At 37.9% G+C, this 20,259-nt stretch overlaps 1 protein-coding gene across 7 annotated transcripts in view; it reads right to left on the bottom strand.

Moving 5' to 3' along the window:
* The window catches only part of TLN2 (talin 2), a 132,286-nt gene that overhangs the window by 66,506 nt on the left and 45,521 nt on the right, over positions 1–20,259 (bottom strand). For 6 of the 7 annotated variants that reach the window (XM_058846577.1, XM_058846572.1, XM_058846574.1 and 3 more), the window contains 11 exons: positions 18,197–18,367; positions 15,480–15,577; positions 14,715–14,844; positions 13,299–13,451; positions 12,339–12,481; positions 11,641–11,768; positions 6,598–6,661; positions 4,337–4,441; positions 3,841–3,996; positions 2,864–2,965; positions 10–86 (listed from right to left, as the gene is read on the bottom strand). In XM_058846577.1, coding sequence (XP_058702560.1) covers positions 10–86; positions 2,864–2,965; positions 3,841–3,996; positions 4,337–4,441; positions 6,598–6,661; positions 11,641–11,768; positions 12,339–12,481; positions 13,299–13,451; positions 14,715–14,844; positions 15,480–15,577; positions 18,197–18,332 — 1,292 coding nt within the window. In that variant the 5' untranslated portion in view covers positions 18,333–18,367. Of the gene's footprint in view, positions 1–9; positions 87–2,863; positions 2,966–3,840; positions 3,997–4,336; positions 4,442–6,597; positions 6,662–11,547; positions 11,769–12,338; positions 12,482–13,298; positions 13,452–14,714; positions 14,845–15,479; positions 15,578–18,196; positions 18,368–20,259 lie in introns of those variants that run through there. The other variant, XM_058846578.1, reaches the window with a different exon arrangement.

Genomic DNA, 20,259 nt, shown 5'->3' with positions numbered 1-20,259 from the left:
TGCACTCACTTCTTAGGTGAAACAGATTCTTCCAACATGGTTGATTCCTCATCACCTTCAAGCCCAAATCTATCTTTACTTTGTTTCTAGAGGAGGGAGAAAAAAAAAAAAAAGATAAGTTAAACAATGTGTGTTGTTTCTTGCTTTCTCTTCACCATATCCCTGCCATTTATCACAAACCTAAACAAATGAGTGCAGAGCCTTGTCTGGTGCTGACACCACGCTGCTCAGCAGTGAGTGACAATCTCCTCTGGAGAAGAGGTACTCTTCAGCATTTAACAGCTCAGGTTCTAAACCCTGACAGATGAAGTACATAAAGAAAAAAAGCCTACTGGTGCCTGTCTGAAAAAAGGTATAAGGAAAGTGCTGAAATGTTACTGTATGGTGCTAACTACTGATGCCTTAAGATTTTAGCCTTTATATCCTTCAAATCCAGTACTGCATTAGTGCATAAATCTAAACTCCTTATGAAGTGTGAGTTAACTCTCTCCACATTTTGGACAGGCAAAACAATTCCTCTAGGCCTGAGATCCAAGGACACCATCACAACCTCAGGCCTCAAAAAGTATAAACAAAAGTGAATTTGGGAGGTGGGGGGGCAAACTGGGGGAGTATGACTTCATTACCTGAAGCTGTAACTGGAGATATGTATGATATGTAAATGGACCAAACTTATATCTGTCTGAAAAACTCATGACCATCATCCATTTTGGGTGTAACCCTTTGGGGAGGCTTTGTCTGCCCTTAGTGTACCTGAAGGCCCTTCATTGAATATATCCATTTGATTCTTTTAACTTTGTCTGGCCTCTGTTTCTAGGTAAGCCCAAAAAAGGCATCACTACCAACAGAAAATACATACCCATAAGTAAAGACAATAAATTTAATATTGTCTCCAACTCATTTTATCATAGGTACTTAAAAGTTCAGGACAGTCTGACTTCAGGCTGAAGACTGAGGCAGAGGATTTTCAGTGCTAAGAGAGATTTGTAAATTTACATAAGGCCAGTAAGTCTAAACCACTAGAAACAACAGGAAACTACAAATCATAGAAATAATGCCTTATAAAAAGAGTCTACTTCTACTTATTGCTTAGTGCAGAGAAACTGTCTGCTTTCCCTCTTGCTCCATGATTGGTAGTCTGAGTCCATATAGATGAATATAAATAGAGGAGCATCCACTATGATTCCATTCAAGAGGAACTCCTCATGCACATCTATATGAATGCACAACGTTGGAGAAAGAAGTTCTTACTATAAGAGTTTGATTCTGCATGAACTGCAACTCCCTATTTCTAGTCAAGATTATTTACTTCTGTAATAATGTGAAGTAAAAAACATCTACTGTTTTTAATTTGGATATACACTACTCCAGTTCTGGGTTCTCTGTCACCTGATTCATCACCTGTCACTAAAATTGCAGGACATGAGGGGTTGGGTAGGGTGGGGGGGAACACTATACTAACAACACTTGAGCAGAAAAAATGTATTTATCGATGCACACTGGAGAAAATGAGTTGAAGCAGTCCAAAACACAACAAGAATTAACAATACGCAACTGAAAGCAATAAACCCCACTTTGAGGAATCCATCACAGAGGTAATGTGGGCTCGACAACTGTGAACTGCAGCTTCTCATATGAATCATGGGTGTTTATGATTTAACCTGCTCCTAATTCATACATTTCAAACTGGCTGTGTCAGCAGATGGTAGAGAAAGAAAATCAAAGGACTGGGAGTGGAAATTTGCACAGTTATATCCTATCAAGACAGAAGGCTGCTTTCATGTGGCACTACAGAGCAATGCTACTTTTCAATCAAGTTTTAAACCACCTACAGAAACCTGCAATTTATTTGATGTTTATTAAACCTGAGCCTGACAGCCTCAGAGAAAAAGTCATGTGATGAATTCTGTATGATGAATTCTGGCAATCTTCCTCAACCTCTTATTACGTAACACTTAGTGTTACATCCTACACTGCTCACATGAACAAAGGCAATAAATTCTTCTGGGCTACTTTGTGATTTCTTACTACTAAAATCTATTACAGTAAAGAATGATGGAGTTTGGAATGTCAATAAATTTGACAAGAATTTTTTTTCTTTTTTTCTGTTTGAACACCCCACTTTTCTATACAATATGCTTAGAATGGGATCATTCAGCTCCATGTTGCTGGCAAACTTGCCATTTTTTGCTGTTGTACTTGCTTGCTTGGGAATATTTAGAATAATGGAAATTTGTATCAGCCCTTCCTCTCTCCTGCCAGGCACATTCTATAAAAACAGGTTTCAAGGCAGTCTGACTTCTTCACAAACACTGATTTTATCCCTCTCTGCACAACTGCAGTCTAATTCTTTGCTTTACTAATCACAGTGTTTTCAAAGCAATATACTGTTGGAGCTTTTTAGTTTGTTTTCTGGCCAAAAAACCTTCTCAGCTCTAGTACATTATATACAAGGGCACCTGGACAACTATTGTGTATTCTTAGGTGTAGTTTTAAATACTGCTTTTAGGGTAATTCCCATCTGATTCATCACTTTGGAGCTTAAAACTCCATAGCTGAGGCTTTGGACTCCTCCCTGGATATACACTCACAGTCACCAGGTCACCTTCCAGACAGAAAATCAAAGCCCAGGAGTGCTGTACTGAGCCTGACACACACTAGAGATGTAATAAAGAGCCTTGATTTTTCCAGAAGCAGTGCCTTACTTGCACTAAATAATAAAAATAATATATAAATATAAAAATATATATAACATCAAAACACAAGATACAACACTGACTCCATGAGAGAAAAACTGCTGTTTGCACATATTTGTGTTTTTGCATTGGCTGTTTTGCTACATACAAAGATGTTAATACTATACCTTCTTTAGGATGATATCAATGTAACCTGCAATTAATTGCGAGATCTGTTCTCCTTCAGTGGTCTGTACTGAGTAATAGCTTTCCTGATATTCACCAAAATCCTGAAGAAAAAGGGGAAAAACCACAAAACTTATTTGAAAATGCCAAGTAAGTAAATGAAGAAACAATACCAAATATGAATGAGGAAATTCAAATTCTGAAATTGTAATAGCATTTTATTATATCCAACAGTAAGTTAAATTTCTCCAAGATTCTAAACCAGTCTGTATGAGTGACTGAGGGAAGAGAAAAGAATGTTTTTTATTTCAGTTTAGTCATAGATGTTTCATAAATTGAAACACCCAAGAGATACTTCATCTAACTTTATCAGATTCAGTAGTTGAGGATGGAGAAAAGTTTTTTTAGAATTTAATTCTAGAGTATAATCATATATGCAATTGGAAATTAGATGCACATGAATCAAGTGAATGCCATTTTCTAGCCTCTGCCTCTTGCTCCATCACTTTAAACAACCTTTTCATACACAAAATGTATGTTGCAGTGGTCTCCTATGGACCAAATAATTAGCAAAATATCACATTCATGAAGCTTCTATAAATATGTAATTATCAAAATCATGAATGAGCCAGCTGAATTTATGTTCATATCTTGCAAGTCACAAAGTACATTATGAATGACAAACACCATAACTATTTACACAAGTGTCAGTAATGCTTTCTTAACTGTTTCATTAGTTAGGCACAAACCAGATTTAAACAGTGGGTTGTTTAAAGATTTCAACAGTACTTCTGAGGAATTGGCCTGTCTACAAGCCCCAAACTAGACTGAACCTGGACTACAGTATGTGTCAGTTCACTACTTGAGGACTCTATAAGGCTAGAAAATTTAGAGATAGAACAAGTTACAGTACAGAAACTGTTCTGAGTCTCCTTGTTACATAAATCCCTTGTCTTCTGAATACACACAGGAAGATTACCAGAGTGAAGCTTTTAGGTGAGGCAGCCCAGCGTTTCACAGTTGTCAGTGGCCATTCCTGCAACACTTCCTTGGTCTTCTCATCCACTCGCATCACTGAGTCTTTGGTGACCCCCAGCAAACGAGGAACCAGCTTGTTTTTACCTTTCATTTTTTCCTGTAACAAGGAGTGGGAGATTGTTTTCCATAACAATGTATCTTTCCACAGCACAAAGGAAAGAGCAAGATAGAATATACTGACAAATAAACTGGTATGCAGACAGTGACAATTTAAAATTCCAGGCTCAGTTTATTTGACTATGATTTTCAAGCAATGCATTAAGAAGCTCTGGTCTTTAGTGCATCTTTACTATTCAGCTCAAAAGACAAACCCTCTTCTCACGCCTCCAGGACACTGAAATATCTTTGTGGTCGAGGTAGCAAACCTTTTCTTAGTGAGAGACCTGAGATAATCCACAACCAAGGATACAGGATGGTCACAGCAAGAGCTACATTACCTTCACAAGAAAAAAGGACACCCCGTAGGTGCGCAGGGAACGCGCCAGCTTCACATACTTCACTTTGGCTTCTATTTCACTCATCTCACCACAGTTTTTGTGCTCCTGTAAGAGAATTCCATAGCATTTAAGCAGAACCAAAGCTTTCCAGAAACAAACAAAAAACATGTACAGTTTTTATCTATTTCAGGATACTTAGTTAGTAATCACAACAATTAGAATATTTGAAAAAATACTGTGTAGAAATGTTAGCAAAACTATCATGTAATGCCTCACATCAGAGAATATAACTAACCTGAGCAAACAGAACGCTCCTATTTGACCATCAACCATTCAATTTGTGCTTCAGACCATGCACACTAAACCCTTTCTGACACAGTTTAAAATTCTAGGTATTCCTGCTATTTGACACCATTAAGTTTCATACAATTAATGCCTCTTCACTCAGCTTTAAAAAGTCATTTAAGTGTACCAGCACCCTTTCTTTCCTCCAAGAAACAGATTATTTCTTCCTGCTTTATGCACAAAAGTTCTGATTCATGACAGCCTCACACCTTGTACTTGACTATTTCTCATGTCTTGTAGGTAATTCCAATAGGCCTTTTTTGCCAGTTGCAGCATTACTCATCATTTTTTTCCATCACATGAAAATAATTCTACAGCTAAGGAACAATGATTTTTCTGAATAATTCATCTTGAAATATTCATCTAAGTGTGTCTTGTAACTCAGTCTCTATTTATTATTTAAACAATTTGGCCATTAGTAGATTGATGATTACATGTAAGTAATGACAGGTACCCATCTTATGTATTTAAATCTCACCTCAGCATCTGCTCTCCTGTCCAGAACACTGTGCTGAAAACTGCATCCATGTCTGGCTATTTAAATCCTGTTTGTGGGATTTCCTCTCCCACCCCTATCTTCCCCTCATGTGCTTGTGAACTGCTGGTTCCACCTCTTTCATGCTAACTGAATGTTAGCATTCATTAAATAGTACCATTCATTAAATGCTAATATTTGATTCAGCAGAGGGAGCACCAGGAACATGAGAAATGCCTTCTTACTCCACCTGTTTCCCCCTAACAGCATGGGAGCTTCCAAGGGAGAGCAACTGCAACTCCAAAAACCTCTTGCATCCCAAGAACACAGGCTGCTCCCCATCTGTCAACCTCAGCACAGAGAACACAACCTGGATCCCAAAAGAACAGGGGGCAAAAATGTAGCACTTGCCAAGCTCCAGAACTTCATGACTCGGGAAACACCTGGGTTTTTTTCAGAAAGACAGCTCACATATTCTACCTTGTTGCCAAATCTTTCCCCAGTGCCCTCACTGATGAGCTTCTGGTCCATGCACTAAAGCATATAATGATTGAAACTACTCAAAGGTCATACCTGACAAGGGCAAAAATCCCATGCTATGAACAGGATGGCCATGATACTCAGAAGTGAATGAATCTGGATTTTGCTTAAACTGCAATGTCACTGCACCACCTAAAGGTGCACAGAAAAATGTCAGACATAGTCATCCAGAAGGAAGTATTGGAAACTCAAGGTAGAACAGACTCACTAAGTGATGGGATTCTTCAGCTGAGAGTGCAGCAGACAAAAGAAAGAATGTGACCTGTTCCTGCTCTTGGACTTGTCTCCCTAGCTGAGATCACAGATCTCTGGTGTGTCCTTCCAGAGCCATATGACTTTATCTCACCTGGTGACCTCGGGATTTTCCAATTTCCATTGCCAAACCTGTATTTCAGTGGGCAGAGATACCTGGTGCATCTACAGAACTTAGACTCTGAGACCACTTCTAACAATGTCAGTACATTTTACCATTTATAATCAACTGCTCCAGCCTTTTACAACAGGGTGATTCCCACACACACCACTGCATTCAAGCATTAACAAGCAGAATTGACGCTCATGTTTGAATGAGGCATGAAATTAAAACTGGCTTTCCTAAACATCTGTCTATTTTAGTCCAAATATGCATCTTTATATGTCAATGCAACTGAAAAAAGTTCTTAAAAATACTGAATTCTCATTCTCTCCATTTAACAAAGCACATTGAATAATCATCAGGGAAGAGAAAAGGATCAGGACAATAAATCTGCTGAAGAAATAAAATAAAAGCTGTCAAATACTTCATACTTTGTTTTCTGATAGCTATACAGTTCAAGTATATACAAAGTATGCACATGGGAAATCTCAGGTTCTTCCTATAAAGGTAGTGACAGTATAATAGTTTTTTCAGCCTCAAAATTACCTGAAATATTCTCTTTTCAGCCCCTCTTTGTTTGGTATATTCTTTAGGCAGGAATTCTTTCAGGCTAGGGAAAAAAACAAAAAAAGAAATTCCAAAATTAATGGTTCCTTCTTGAGGAGGGATGTTTTCCATACATCTTTACTGGTACTAGGTCCCCCAGGCTTCCTAATTTGGGTGTCAAATACCACCACAACAAAACCAATTAAGGAGAGTAAGAGCACGTGGTTACCTTACCACTTGAATTGCTGCCCCATGCAGCAAAAAGCACCTTTTCATCAAAAATAAACAAAAGCTGAGACACTTCCCATTCTTGAATCATAGGATGTGTCTCAGCAGCTCAGAGGGTTTCACATTTAAATGCAACTACACTTGCTGTAATCTGGGAGAAGGGGACACCGAGGTTTGAGCCTGCTCTAAGTTCAGACACTGCTGCTACTTTACAGCAGTGCTTGGATTTACTGACATGTGGGACCAAGTTCTTTCCTGTGTCATCCAAGAAGTGCTAGAACACTAATATTGTACTGAACAACTAGAAAGTAATTTAGGTGGCCACCTAATACCACTATGTTGTCTCAAAGTAAAGAAGCAGTTTTAATTTTTGCAGATTCTAAGGCTCTCAGAACAGGGGTTAAACGAAACAAGTTCAGTCTCCTTGGAGTTCAGTCAGAAGGAATCCTGCAACACCTCATCTGCCCCTCCTTGCTGTATAAAAATAACCCTTTATCTCAGCCAAATCTCACCCTAACCTGAGGGTGCATCAACATCACACTTGAACAAATAACTGCTCTGGATTATACCTTCCCATCTGGAATATTCTATTCTGATGAAACCATGTCATATTCAGCAGGTCTTCTTCCACCCACAGAAACTTTCACAGTTCAAATAATTAGTGTCTAAGGATTCCCCCTACCTTGGACTATTAAGAATCATAGAAAAAGTATGACTGGAGAATGTCCTCCTCATTGTCATTTAAACAAGCAACACTTAACATTGAAGGCTAGATTATCTACTGGGATGCAAAGTTAGAAGTTTTGAGAAGGATGGATTGTTTTAAACAAGATTGACAAAAAAATTGCTCAACTCTTCTGTGGGACTTACTGTGGTTTTATATCTTGAGGGTTTTTTGTTTATATTACTGTGGGTTTTTTTGTGTGTGTGTTTTTAAACACAAAACCTGCCATTGCAGACAATCAAAAAGTAGCTCAGAAGACTAAATTAGGATTTTGTGCTTTAAAAATATTAATCAGTACTGAGATCACACATTTTGTCTTTTCCATGAAGCTCTAGCACTATAAAACAAGAACAATTGTCCTTGCTAATCTTTCTTCTCATTCTCATAGCTACATCTCAGTTAACCATGATAACAATTTCTCTTCTGAGGGACTTATTTAAAAACACATCACAGGGTAGGGAAGGCTGAAGAGACAAATTAAAACTGTAGATAAGGACTGAATACAGCTTATTATCTTAGAAAGCTCATGTACCTATTAGGAAACAACTGGTGGTTTTATACAGAATTTCACAGGTTAAAACCAGTTTAGTTAAATTCAATTCCAAGGCAAATTAAGAAAACAACAAACCCAAGTTTCACTCTGGAAATCGATTTACATAAACAAATTACAGCTATCAATGTGCTTTAAATTCTCATCTTTTATTAGCTAGAATTAATTTTCTCAGCTATCTGTCTGCAGATAAACTATCAAAACCATTACATTTTTAAGCTTGCCTACTTACTTTTAAATTAATATAACACTTTAAAAATTGCTAAGCAAACATTACTTGGAGCTTCATAAGCAGCAAGGGTTAAGAAAACAACTTTATGCTTTCTCCTCCAAGCAGTAATGGTAACACACCTGCACATGCAGGTGGACTGGAAGTTTTTCCTTCTAATACCTTCCACTATTCTCAAATCAAGAAGCAAGTGATCACCTCAGCTGAAAGGGTGAAATGCCAGTTGTGAAAAGACTGAAGTTATTTTAGTTCTATCTATAATCCAGGTATTTTCTTTACAGACACAGTTTCACTTTATTTTACAGCTTTTTAATGGAGCTAGCAAGAAGAATGGCAATATCTTATAATTTAGCCTTTCTTTAATCCCTTAAATTACACATATTAGAATGGACATTAAACTCAGTCAAAAAAACCCAGCTAATAGCAAGCAGTGTTGATTTAACTTGGTTTACACTGAGTTTCATCTCACGTGCCAACACTTATGACTGTTTTTCATTAGCATAAAAGTGTTATTGAAAAATACAGCTCAACTCAGAAAAACAGGTTAGATCTGAGCTCAGCATCAAGGTCACTTATCCTTTGCAGCTTTTCTGTTTGCCAGTGTGTTTGCAAAGAAGTGGAGGTGTGCAGTGTGAGGTCTTTCCTTTCCTTTTCTGTCTGCAGATGAAGAGAGCGAGCTCTTTATTAGATATTCTCTCAGCAAGTTCAGCCCCAGGGCTGAATCTTCTGTAGGTGCCATAGAAAACCATGTCTGTACCATGAAGGGCACCAAGAAAGACAACTTTTAATGTGGTAGTTTAATGCTTTCACAATTCCCTTTGGCAAGAGCTTCAAGGGAATTCCAACAACCAATACCAACACTTAGCAAGATGCAGGCAATAATCTTCATCTGTGCCAAGAATATTTTAGAAGGGACAAAAGGATACAAAAGGTCTCTCTACACAAACATATTATAGACATGGCAAACTAAATTAAGCTGTTTCCAAACAATTTCTTTAAATGCTAAAGCTATTCTGTTCTGTGCAGGGTTTTGTAGGAGCTGACGTTCTCCTTGAGGGAAACTGAAGCATTTTAAGGTCTCAATAGTGAGTGACTGGATACCTCTCAAAAATATTTCACATATTGAGCTACAGCATACAGTTTATGTACAACAAAACTACTTTCTTACTTGCAAAGAATCAGTGTTTATGCACCAAACAGTAGAACATAGTTGGGTGAAACTTTTAAAAAAATCTTGCTCTTTTTCAAGGGGATAAAAAAATTAACAAGGTTTTTTTTTTTTTCTGAAAGGATGAGAGATGCATCTTCAGAAGAAACTAATGAACATTTAACAATACTATTTCTGTGTATTGTTCATATTGGCCCACTTAGACTCAGAAAAGAAAAGCATGAGGTTTCACAAGAAGGCTGTCCTGATGGCTATGTAAAATAAACATATCACCACCAAATCATAAACATGTACACTTCAAATTAGGAGACAATGACCAGGAACTTACGGTTTTTGAGCAGGTTCATCTACAGAGGAAAAAACTGAATTACCTCCAAATGAGAAATGCTTAATTTTAAGAAACTGATTAAACACCAGGACAGAGAGCAATTACACTTTGTTACCTGCCAAGTTTGGTTCAAATTAATCAAAATACAATCAAAGCCCTAAATGAAAATAAAACAACACCAGACAAAAATGCCCTACAGAATATAAGAAGGTTCTGAATTTTGGAATTCTGGCTCAAAATGGTTTCCACTGGAGTAACACTCTTTCTCTAACAGATTGTTCAGTTATTAATACCTTTCATCTCTATTAGGATTAAAAAAAAGATAATGCACATTATATGAGTGATGGCTGTTTCATGACTCCAAACTATCCAGCACTGCAAACAAGGCAGAAGTGTCATCCAGCCAGCAGCTGCAGAATGCCAGAAAACACACTCACTCTATGGGAGTTTAAAAAAAATAAAATAAAAAGAAGCTTTCCACTGAAAAAAAAAGCAGAAAATTCTAAAAAAATTAAGCAACTGAATGCTGGTCAGCGGTTTGCAAAAGCCCCTGGTTAAGGCTGTGGGAAATTACTGCTTTAAAAATTAAAAGCAACTATTTCTGGGAACACCTATCTCTTGAAATCATTTCCATGGCACATTAGCCTATCATGAGATAATACCCCAATGGTTTGCTGCAGGAATACTCTTCAGTGAGTGGAGTGAGAAGGGAAAATAAGCAGATAACAGACAAATCCTAGAGGAAGAGTGTTTGTAACTGGTCACAGTTCTAGGAAATAAAAACCAGAAGTACACTGAAGCTGCTACACTGGGCCCCTGTAATTTTTAGACATCAGTAGTTCTAATAGGAAAGGTTCATGGGCCAATCAGGAGCAGACAGACAGTAAAAAGAAAAGCTGGTTCTTGATTGGAACTGAAAGACATTTCTTCACATAACTCAACTGCTACTTCAGGAATAGCCTTCAGAAGCAAAGTGCTTCAAACAACCAGAGCTGCAGCACTGCATGTTCCACAGCAAGACACCACTTCAAAGTGATTCCCTGAGATACCATAAACCTCAAAGTGGCTCACAAAGGAAGCCTGAGGCAGCACTGAGCACTCTGCCCGTGGAACAGGACAAACCAAATACACACCCATTGTTTTGTGCCTCAACTTCAGGTATTTATGAGCCTTGTATGTAGGCAAGGCTTGATGGACTGTGCAGTGAAAAGCTCTCTTTTACCTTCCTGCATTGTTTTCCTCAGACTTCGGCCCTCAGTTAATTGTACTGCAGGTAAACCAATCAGAAAATCAAAATCAGTAAAAAAAGGGGACATCTAAAGTTCAGTCAAACTTAGTTTTCTCTCCTGGTAGAATAAATTATCACAAAGATTAAAGGATGAGCCATAAGCAGAACTCTGTGCATGCCTGAAACAGAGCACAGTTCTAGAATCCCATTCCTACAACACCATGACAGGGTAAATCTCACCAAGTGATTAATGCCATTAAAAAGTTTGGAAAGTCAAATTTTTACACACAGGAGTATCCACTTGATTCAAATGACAAAACTTCTTTCCACTCTTGTACTCTGCTGGTACTAAGTGTGCACTTAGCTGGCACTCAGGGAGGAGCCAGTGCCCTGTGCTGTCTAATAGCCACTGCCAAAAGTCCCCTCATCAGATTCGTGCAATAAAGCTCCTTTCACTGGGAGATTTGCTATTGAAAATACACTGAATCTGATTACCTCTGCTTGGAGCAATAAAATGTGCTTAATCTGTGACAACTCAACATTAGTTACACTTGAGGTCACCCAAATTTAGAAGTTAGAAGTGTTTACTCTAAAAATCCAGGTTTATGTTTGTGTTCTACATGAGGTCCAAACTGGATCTGTGCTTGAAAGCCTCCAAATTCACAGGCCTTCTCAAAGGAGACGGGATGGGAACCATTCAGAATGTCATCACGAGCCTAGAGGACATAAACAAAGATGTGTTAGAGACACCCAAAACAACTATTGCACCTCAAATTCCTTGAAAGCTTGAATCCAGCCAGCAACACACCCTTTTCCTTCTGAATGTCTTTATTATTCCATTCTGGTTGTGTATGTGACTAATAAAACAAAAGGCTAGATTATTTCATTGTGATTATCTATGGAGACTTATTGAAGCTATGACTGTATCAGCTGTGATCAAAAAGAGAATTTGACAGCCATTTCAAATACAACACACACAGACACTTCTGTGTATGTACACACATAAATATGGATGCATGTGTGTGCAAATACACTGAAAAGCCTTCATCCCACTGCCTTATATAGGAGGGAAAAACATCTCCATAAGTAGTAGGTAAACACAAAATTACAGATATGGCAATAAGGACAGAGACTATCTGTCATGATATGTCATACAGAGGCCTAGACAAAAGAGTAAAACTAAAGCACATTCAGAACTGGAATTCTACAAGATGGAGTATTTGAGCAGCAAATTTTTTCTAATTAACCTACACAGCTTTCCTCAGACAAGGTTGAAATTACTGTACCTGAACATAAAGCAAATTAAGCTGAACAGGATCTCTTGAATCTACATTCTGGTCTGAATAAAAGAACTTCCGTCTCAAGAGTAGCGTTTCATTTTCATCAACTCCTTGCTCTCTGAAGGTCCGGCTGTGATCCAGCCAATTTACTGCAACAGAGCCATAGACATGCACACTGTTAAATCCATGCTGCTGCCAGTGTTAAAAGCCCTGGTGAAACTCATGTGGGGAAGCCCATGTTACTTTCATTTCTGTTTCTAGTAATCAGTGCTGAAGATTTGCTACCAATGAGAACTGAAAAACAGCACTGCTGTCAAACAAAAATATACTACAGCATAAATATCGTCAATATTGAAGAAACAACTATAGTAATGCTTTACCACTAAATTTAATCTTCAAAACTTCACCACAAAATAAGTTTACTACATTTTACCTCTAAAACAAAGGATTCTGTTGACCTTTCTTATCCCTGAATCCAATTTTCAAACATTTTCCTGCCACTTACAATTAACCTTAGCGTCTTACAGCAAAACAGAAAAAAAGTCACCATGACTTAGCACACAAAGCAAATGAAATACTGTCTTAGCTGGCAAACTTTAACTTACAGTTAAAACTTAGACCTTCAAACACAAAACTACCTTTTGGTGGCTTCCAGTAGGCATCAATTATTAACTATCCAACTTTAATGAAGGGACAAAAACAACCCTTCACACTTCAGTTGGAATACCCCTACCAAACATGGACCAAAAAGCACTTGAGAACACCTGCTAACTCTCAAAGGCATTTACTTACCCATTCACTTCCTTTTAAAAACACTCAATTGCAGAACAGCACTACATATAAAGGGATGCAAAACACAGCCAGGAAACAACTGAAACACACTAAAAATGCATTCCTGCATGGCTTCTTGCAACTATACTGAGGAAAGATTTTAATCAAAGAATTACCCTGGAATGCATTACTCACAATCATCATCTGTATGAAGCTTTGCCTTCAGTTTTTCCATTTTTCTTTCATCACGTAACAATGTCCTATCCTTCTTAAGTGTTCCTGTACTCTCCTCTTTCTTCTCTTCGATGCTCTCCTGGATTAATGAATATTCCTCATAATTTGTTATTCCTGGAATTACAAATAGATCCAATATCTGACCTCATCTTACCAATACATTATTTCTTTGTCATATGCTGCATTTGCCACTTTCAGGAAGGAATTAAGTATAAAGTTGTTTTTTTTTTTTCTGCTGCCTACCAAGAGAAGCAGCCAGTTTAAAAACATGATGGAATATAAAATAACTGTAAATTCCAAAATGGAGACAGGCTATAGTGAATTTTCATTCATGGATGCTTACAATTGCTTCCTGAGGACTGAGTAATTTCAGCTTGCCCACGATGTAAAAGAAATGTGGCACAGCCACAGAGGAACAGAAACCATGTGAAATACATGATTTTTTGTTTAACCTGTTATGACTCAACTCTTCCTGTGAATTTTACATGAAATTGAATAAAAAAGCAGTTCAAAATATTTAGCATATGTGCTAAGTTGTTCCCATTTCTTTGTTCTGTTTGGCTTTTTGTACTGCTTGGGAAAGCATGTTTATATTATACCAGACAGCAAATTAAATGCTCACCTACATGACCACATTCAGGCAAATAAATAAAACTAATTTTTGAGGTAAATTAGTTACAGCACATTAGAATCCAACATACAAAACCTCAAAACTGAAATATATTATTCACTTTCCAAGTAAAGTAATATAACTCAAGTTACGGCCGCTTGGATTCTAAATTATATTTAAGCACTGTTTTATGACTTAAATTAATCCATGCTGGATGCATGTAGTGCATGTAATAAACACAGTTTTCTTTTCAAAAATGTCTATTTAGCTAAGTACTGAGGCAGACTACAAGCAATATGACACATTTTTGACCAGCTGCTCTGGATGGCTTCTGGCTGCTTTACAAGTGATAGAATTTTGTGATCAGCTCTTTATCATAACAACACAAAGTCCTAAGCTTGGTGCATTTCTAAGTCAGGAATGTTCCTCCTTTATCCAATTAACACCAAGTATAAATTCAGCTCTAAACTTCTACCTCATAGCAGGTTAAAGTATGTAAATGTACAATAAAAAATTAGTACCTGTACTGTTGGATAACTCTGTGCCTTCAACTGCTAAATCCTGAAGTTTAAGGGTACAGCTGACTCTCTATAGACTTTGATAAAAGTGGGCAACAGGTTTCAAGAAAGTGTTTGGTAAGCAGTAACTTAAAACAAATTTAAGTCTTTCACATGTATGACAATTTCTAGCCACATAATGTCCTAACAATCAAAATTTAAATACGGCAGAAAAATAAATTCTTAAGTATGTGGGTCCCAAAACCTTACCTATCCTGCTGCAAATGGTAACCAGCAATTCACCCACTGTCTTGGAATCATCCACCATTACTGTTTTCACTGAACCATCCAACATACGGATTTTCTGAGGTCTCTGTTTCTTTTTGTACTCCAGTATATCCTAGGAAGAAAACAAAACTGTTTCTAAATGCTTTTGGAAGGCACCACAAGCCAACCCACTACCTCAGATGCCTAAAACAGTATTCCCCTCCCACCCTCTAAGCTGCATTTTTCCTTTGTTACAATACAGGCAAACGTACTCATTTAATAAACTTGAGAAAATACTGCTTTTAGATCTGCCAATGTCATTTTTCAAGGACTGTCTTAAGTGGCAAGACCTAGTCAGGGCAGGATAGACCCAAGTACCTTCATGCTGCAAAATCTAGTGCAGCATTTCCAAATGTGGCTGTAGCCAGCTCCCCATAACATGAGCCAATATGACCTCAGCTCCTCAAGTATACAAGAAACCAGCTCTAACCAAGGTAACATCATATATAAAACATATAACAAAAGCTATTTTTCAACTTTCTGTTAATCATTCTGTGAAGACACTGCTGACCACAGTAGGTCACAGTCACAACCTGAATGCAGGAAAAAACTGACAGCTGAGGCACAGCAAGGAAGAGGGCTAGGTCAGGCTCAGGAACAGACTCATGACCCTCCTACCCCTCCAAATGCAAAACATTCCTCTTGCTATTTAAGGAACAAGTTTTCTAAGAAGATGGTGATGAAGGAAGCAAGAGACTTGCACCATACCCCATTTCTCAGCATGTAATAATCCAGTGTTCTTCCAGCCTCCAGCCATATACCTTTTCGAGGATCATCATCTGACAGGAACAATCCATAGTCAGAGGCTGTGGAACAGAACAGACAGAGACACATTGAAAAATATCAAACCTAAAAAAGCCAACATGGTTTTATTCAGGGCTATTCAGCTTCAGGGTTAAGCCTCCATTACACCTACCTTCCATTCTTAATAAACTTGGATAGAATTTTTTTTCTGTGCTTCATGAAATATTTAGTTTAGCAGCAGATAGCAGGGTACATCAAGCTTTACAGAAGACTTCAACTGAAGTTTCACTATGCCATCACATCTTCACATGTCAGATCTACTGTGTACTATATTTATATGTACTTTTCTTTGAGACAACCTTTTTTAAATGCTCACAGATCCTGTTTTGGAATTGACTAACCAAAAATACAAGCAAGTTTGCCCTTAACCATAGCATACTATTTCTAGCAGCAGTTCTATTTTCAAAACACAGTTTGCTTTCAACTCTCCACAAAATGAGTTTATTATAAACTTGGGAATCATTCTGGTAGGTGATTCAGGTTTAGGTATTTAAAAATATACAAGGCTTCTAGAATTATATCCATAGCAAACACAGCAAAAACTTGTATCTTTTGAAGGCTAAACAATGTCAATTGATTCTTTCAGAAGTAAATTATAATATTTTCATTGCCACACAAAAACAAACCCAGGCTTTGGTTTCAAAGACTAAACTCCAGATATATGAAATGAAGAATCATGACTGTTAATTTAAGACCCATCCATATGTATCAACAATCAATACAGATTATACTTCACAAACAACAAACAACCATTTAGCAGGGAAATGTGCTCTGTTTCAGGATAAGCTAATGCCCCTTCTCATGGCCAGCAGTTTTACACTCAGCCATGTGTTCAGACCCTTTGGTCAGAAAGTCAGGTAACAATACCTACAATGTTCAGATAATATTTCATCCTTAAATGCCATGCATAGCAGTAATTTACATTTAACAGCATTTACCTTAAACACATTATTTATGCAATTATTTATATAAAAGACCTTACACTTAATCGATATAAGTGCAGCTGACTTACAGATAGCCAATTTAAAAAGGAAGAACCCTTCCAAAAACAACCAAGATGAAAAACTTTCCCTGTTGACCTTAATTAAAAACCTCTCCTGAAAGGTCAAATGATCTGTACATATAAGGATATTTATGATACAGATTCAATACAGAATCACTTCTGCAAGATTCTAGAATTTGTGCCTATAAATAGGTTGTGACCTCCAGAAGCAGACAAAGTGCCTTGAACACAGGACAGAAGTACCAAGGAAGCACAGACTGCTCTGATACTCATTTGTGATGTGTGAACCTGGTAATGAAATAGCAGGAGCTGTGCAATTTCCTCATGAAAATCATGGCCACCTTTGTGCTGGGACCAGGCAGAAATGAAATGTGCACAGCTGATAGCCATAAGTACATTTTCTGTTGTACACAAGCAGTTTATCAACTGTACTGCACCACTGTGAGTCTTCTGAACTGACAGGCAAACACACACATTTTAACAGCCACCAAGAAAAGGAAAGGATATGCTGGAAACATTTCAGTTCATCACTTAACCTCATTTTCTGAAGTTTGCAATTGCACTGCAATCATCAGTAAAGGAAAAGCTCTACTATAAAGTCTGAGAACTCCTCAGCTTTTCTTTGAGGTTCATGATGTTCAGTGATATTTATCACTCAACTTCTCTGAATTCAACAGCCATCCACAATCACTGCCTGAAGAGACCAGCATGGTAAAAATAAACAACTTTTATGTGAAAACTGAAGCTCTGTAACTAGATTTCCAAAGGACTACTGCAAAGGAGAAGCAATTCTCAGTAATAGTAATGAAGTCCATTACTACTAAGTTTTTCTAACAATTCAGACAAGATTTTTGAAATGGCTGTAAAGGTTGAGAGCTTAAACCTCAATAAAAAAACCTGCTGTAAGAATTACATTTTGGTAGCATTATATACAATGCAGCACCAAAGGGCTTTGCATTTTTTAACAACTTTGTTAAAACCAGATCTTTTGTCCATGGTTCTTCCCAGTGTGTATTAATTTAATTTGCCCAGTGGTACAGAGACAGTTACATTTGATTAACACGTAGCACACCATGTTAAGTAGGGCATGCACAGCATGGTGACAATTTTAGTTATGAACCAGTTTCAAACACTTCTCTTTGCATATTTTGGAGGTATTCAGCCATTCTTTTGTAATTTGTGTTGTTGCTTCCTTTGTTGAGGTACAAAATAAGTCTGTGCAGATTTTCTTAGAAAGCATTGCCAGAAACATTGCTTTAAGTACGTAATACCAAAAAAAATGCTCTCCAAGCAGGAGGGCAATTTCTCATCTTTTAGGCAAACAAGATATTTATTTAAGAAGCCAAAGTTTCACTAAAAGGATCTATTGTGGGAAAACCTTTGTTGGGACAAAAGAAAAAAAATTCAATTACTTTCTCTTGCTTAAAAATCTGTTTGCACTTGTTTCCTTTCACTTCAGAACTCTATAACTTAAAATAAAACTTAAAAAAAAAAAAAATCAAACCCTCCAACACAAAAAAATAAATGAAAAAACAGGGTAATGCCAAAAATTCCCATGGGTTTATGTCCAGTTTCAATTCAGGCAATGAACTGAGCAAGGACAAACTCAAGAACTCACCTTGCCCTGTTTGAGCCTCTGGCACTCGCTCACGGATAACTCTGCAGGCGTCGTACACGGCAGTGGATGGCTCAAACTGCATCGTCTTCACCACGTTGCACTGACGGACACAGATCTTCAAGGAAAGAGCTACCATGGTGCCAGGTCACTTGCAAGTTCCTACTAAAGTACCTGAAAAAGCAGTAATGGCATTGTTGCTTACAGTTTTCCATTTAATGCTTTAATATACTCAGTTTTTCATTAAACAAATGAAACTAGTTCAGTAGAATTACATTTATTCAAGTGCACTTTCTATATAAAGTCTCATTAGTATCATCAAGCTAGAAATTAGCCAAAACATGTATTTTTCTTGGTAAAATGGAAATTAATTTTTCAAAAAATTGTGTACACACAATAAATGTCCATACTTTCTTTGAGGTAGGTTAAAATGGTGCATAAAAAAAAAAATCAACACATTTACTGGGTATATTGCCAACATATTTACTGCTGACAGAAAATTATTTTTCTTTCACCACACATTTTTATTAGATCATTTAGACTAGCTGGTAACCAACAGCTTAAAATAACTACTTCATCAAAAGCAGGATTTGCTTAGCACATAAGCACTCCTTCCTGAAGATTCTGAAGTGCGCAATATGGTGTTATGGTTTTTCTCAAGTCTCCACACAGACCTGCTAGATGTTTTTACAGAGAGCTTCAAGAATGAGTTCTTTTTCATTTCAGTTATATGTCAGAAACTACACCAAATCTGACAGCATTTTTTTACAGAAACAGGAAGCTACAGATGCTTTTTGTATTGTTTCAGTTTGTAGATAGTCTGGATTTTGTCTCCAGTGTCTTCCCTTGCTGTTTTAACAGTCCAAACCACTCTTCCATCACTAGGACTTTCCACAATGATCTCCAAGAACTCTTCAGAACTTAAATCCTTTCTCCATAAACAGAAAATGCACTAGAATCCCCAAATAATTTCTGCATAAATATATGTGTACGTTTTTAAACAGGAATTTCCCTAGGGATGCTAGTGACTGACTTGAAGAGCTGGAATTTTGTTTTCCTTAAGTTCAGGGGCCTGACTTTCCTCTTCATCTGATCCATATCCCTCACAACTGCCAGTTCCACAGTGCCTGGTGCCTGCAGCCCAGACTGCCTCCAAACTCAGCATCCCTGATGAGCCCCTGCTGGTCACCAGGGCTGCACCCACTCTGGAAGGGATGTCTGGTACCTGCTGTAAAAGTTATCCTCTAGGCACTCCCTGAGTCTCCTGGGCTGCCTGCAGCTCACAGTGCTCCTTCTCCAGCAGCTGCAGGAGGGGATGGAGTCCCCAGCAGGACCTGCAATGCCTCCTGCTGCTGGACCAAGCACTTTGTCAGCAGGCTCCCCTGGATCAGGTGCCCTGGAGCAGACACCACCAAGTTCTCCTTTGTTTCCTGACTCTGATTCTTATCCACAGGCTTTCCACCTGCTCACAGCTGTTCTTCAGATACAGCTCTTGGCAGCCTCTCCCTCTCCTGATGTAGAGGGTAACACCTCTTTCCTCCCTTCTCTCCTGTCCTTTCTGCACTGCCAGGAGCCATGGACACCCATGGGATTCTTCTCACCAGCTTTCAGTTAAGGCAGGAAGGCTCCAGCTTTCCAGCATCAAGGTGTATGTACTCTTGTTAGCATGACACAAAGCTCTACTGGCTAATTTAAAAACAAGCATGGGTCCTGTTTTTTAGAGAACATTCTTTGAAAAGTACATTGTTTAGGTTTCCAGCTTTTTTAATGTTTTCACTTTGTGATTGTGCACCACATAAACCATAAACATGTGTGTCAGAAAGAACACCAAAAGACAGCCCAGCATAGTGCCTTGCACTGCAAAATGATGCATCCCAATGCTGTCCCTGCCATATGCTCATTTAATCCACTCCAACAAAGCTCCATCAAAATGCAGCCCACAACATCCAGAGCTAAACTGCTCCATTATTCTTCTTTTTACTATTTCTACCTTTTGGATGCTTCTCCCTCACACAAGTTTTGAACTTAGGTTCTGCACTCTGCAAAAGAATATTTTTTCCCTTCCC

Source organism: Poecile atricapillus, chromosome 11 (genome assembly GCF_030490865.1).
Source record: "Poecile atricapillus isolate bPoeAtr1 chromosome 11, bPoeAtr1.hap1, whole genome shotgun sequence".
Classification (NCBI taxonomy): Eukaryota; Metazoa; Chordata; class Aves; order Passeriformes; family Paridae; genus Poecile; species Poecile atricapillus.
Note: the sequence above shows the minus strand (reverse complement) of the source record. Positions and strands in the feature narration are given on the sequence as shown.